General features: G+C 39.2%; 1 protein-coding gene across 1 annotated transcript in view; it reads left to right on the forward strand.

The window, feature by feature from the left end:
• LIPJ (lipase, family member J) overlaps nt 1–1898 on the forward strand; it is an 18240-nt gene that overhangs the window by 1394 nt on the left and 14948 nt on the right. Inside the window, exon 2 of the mRNA XM_006831119.1 lies at nt 1499–1619. Coding sequence (XP_006831182.1) covers nt 1499–1619 — 121 coding nt within the window. The remainder of the gene's footprint in view (nt 1–1498; nt 1620–1898) is intronic.

The following is a 1898-nucleotide window of genomic DNA, read 5'->3' on the forward strand; positions in this document are numbered from 1 at the left end:
GTTCCGCGGGAGAAAGATGAGGCGTTCTGCTCCCGTAAAGATTTACAGCCTCGGAAACCCTGTACAGGGTCGCTATGGGTCGGAACCGACTCCACGGCACTTAGCAACAACAACAACAAGAAGGCAGTGGTTCCATTTCTCTATCCCTTCTCTGAAGAATTCTGTGCTGTTTGATTCACACAATGTAAAAGCAGCAGTTTGAGCATGCTTGAAGGACTCAAATCACGTTCCTTTTAAATGGTCTTTGATTTGGGGCAAGGTCGGACTGTAAGAAGGATGGTGTAAGGTTCCAAATCAAGTTCTCGAAGGAACAATCTTGTTACCCTCGTAGAATAAACAGGTATGTCTTCATGATAGAAAAAATTTTCTCAGCACAACTTCCTGGCCTTTTTCTCACCAACGTGGTTTCCCATTGTTTGCAAGCTTCGCAATAAGCCCCAAGATTATCTTGTGCCCTTTGAACAAATCCATCAAGGTTACGCCTCTGGAACCCCAAAACACAGAGACAGTAACGTCCCAAGCTGGCCTTTCTGCCGTGAATTTAGTGGACCTAGCAGATTCTCTCAGAGCCAGTTCTGATTGGACCTTTTTTTGGAAGACACCCTCAGGAGACAAGTATATTACTGAAAGAACTTGTCTACAGTGATCCATTGATTGCAGAGATATGTTTAAACACATTTTGTTTGAAAATAAATTCACCTGTATTATGAGTATGAACTGGAACCCTAGTAGCACTACTTTTTCAACTTACCCTCATGCATATATGTATGCATGCACTCATGTACATACAGTTATGAATACACATATGTTTTAGTAATGTACATGGGTGGACAGGCAAACTTATATGTGGATAGTAGTTAGAAAAGAAATGGTTAGTGGGTTAGTTCTTGGATCTTTCTCATTGAGGGCAGGGGTTTCATTTTTAAATTCAATTTTATTTACCTTTTTTGAGTCTCTAATATAATGTTGTTGTTATGTGCCATGGAGTCAGTTCAAACTCATAGTGACCCTGTACAGGGTTTCCGAGGCTGTAAATCTTTACGGGAGCTGAAAGCCTCATCTTTCTCCCGTGGAACAGCTGGTAGTTTTGAACTGCTGACCTTGACATTAGCAGCCTGATTTGTAACCACTATGCTACCAGAGTACTGTTGTTGTTGTTGTTGTTAAGTACCGTGGAGTCGATTCCGACTCATAGTGACCCTGCATAGGGTTTCCGAAGCTGTACATCTTTACGGGAGCAGAACGCCTCATCTTTCTCCCGCGGAGCAGCTGGTAGTTTCGAACTGCCGACCCTCAGGTTAGCAGCCTGATTCATAAGTAGATATCTTATTTTATTGTCTGAATAAATCAGAATTAATGGAAAGAAAAATAGATTGACTGCCAGAGGTTGTCAGAGAATACTAACGCTCATTATTACATAATTGTTTAGAAATAGAAAAACATTTAACTTACTTTACTAAGAATCTTTAGCTAAAATTTTTGTTTTTTATTCATACAGAGCCAAATTATTTCCTACTGGGGCTACCCTGATGAGGTGTATGATATTGTAACTGAAGATGGTTATATACTTGGCCTTTATAGAATTCCTCATGGGAAGACAAACAACATTAATAATTCAGGTAATATTAAATACAGAATGTATTGGAGACTATCTTGAGCTAAGGTTCTTAACATTTCCACATATTCTAAGTGAATCTAGGATAAGAAAAGGATCTTAAGGTTAAGTGGACAGTTCGCTTTTTATATGTCTCCCTGTATATCTCTAAATGAAGCTGAAGAAAATGAAAACAAGTCTATGAGAGTCAAAATATGACCTTGAATTTATCCAACCTGAATTTAGAGATCATCTGAAGAACAGATTTGATGCATTAAACACTAAAGACCGAAGACCAGAAGAG

Source organism: Chrysochloris asiatica, unplaced genomic scaffold (assembly GCF_000296735.1).
Source record: "Chrysochloris asiatica unplaced genomic scaffold, ChrAsi1.0 scaffold00003, whole genome shotgun sequence".
In the NCBI taxonomy this organism is placed as follows: domain Eukaryota; kingdom Metazoa; phylum Chordata; class Mammalia; order Afrosoricida; family Chrysochloridae; genus Chrysochloris; species Chrysochloris asiatica.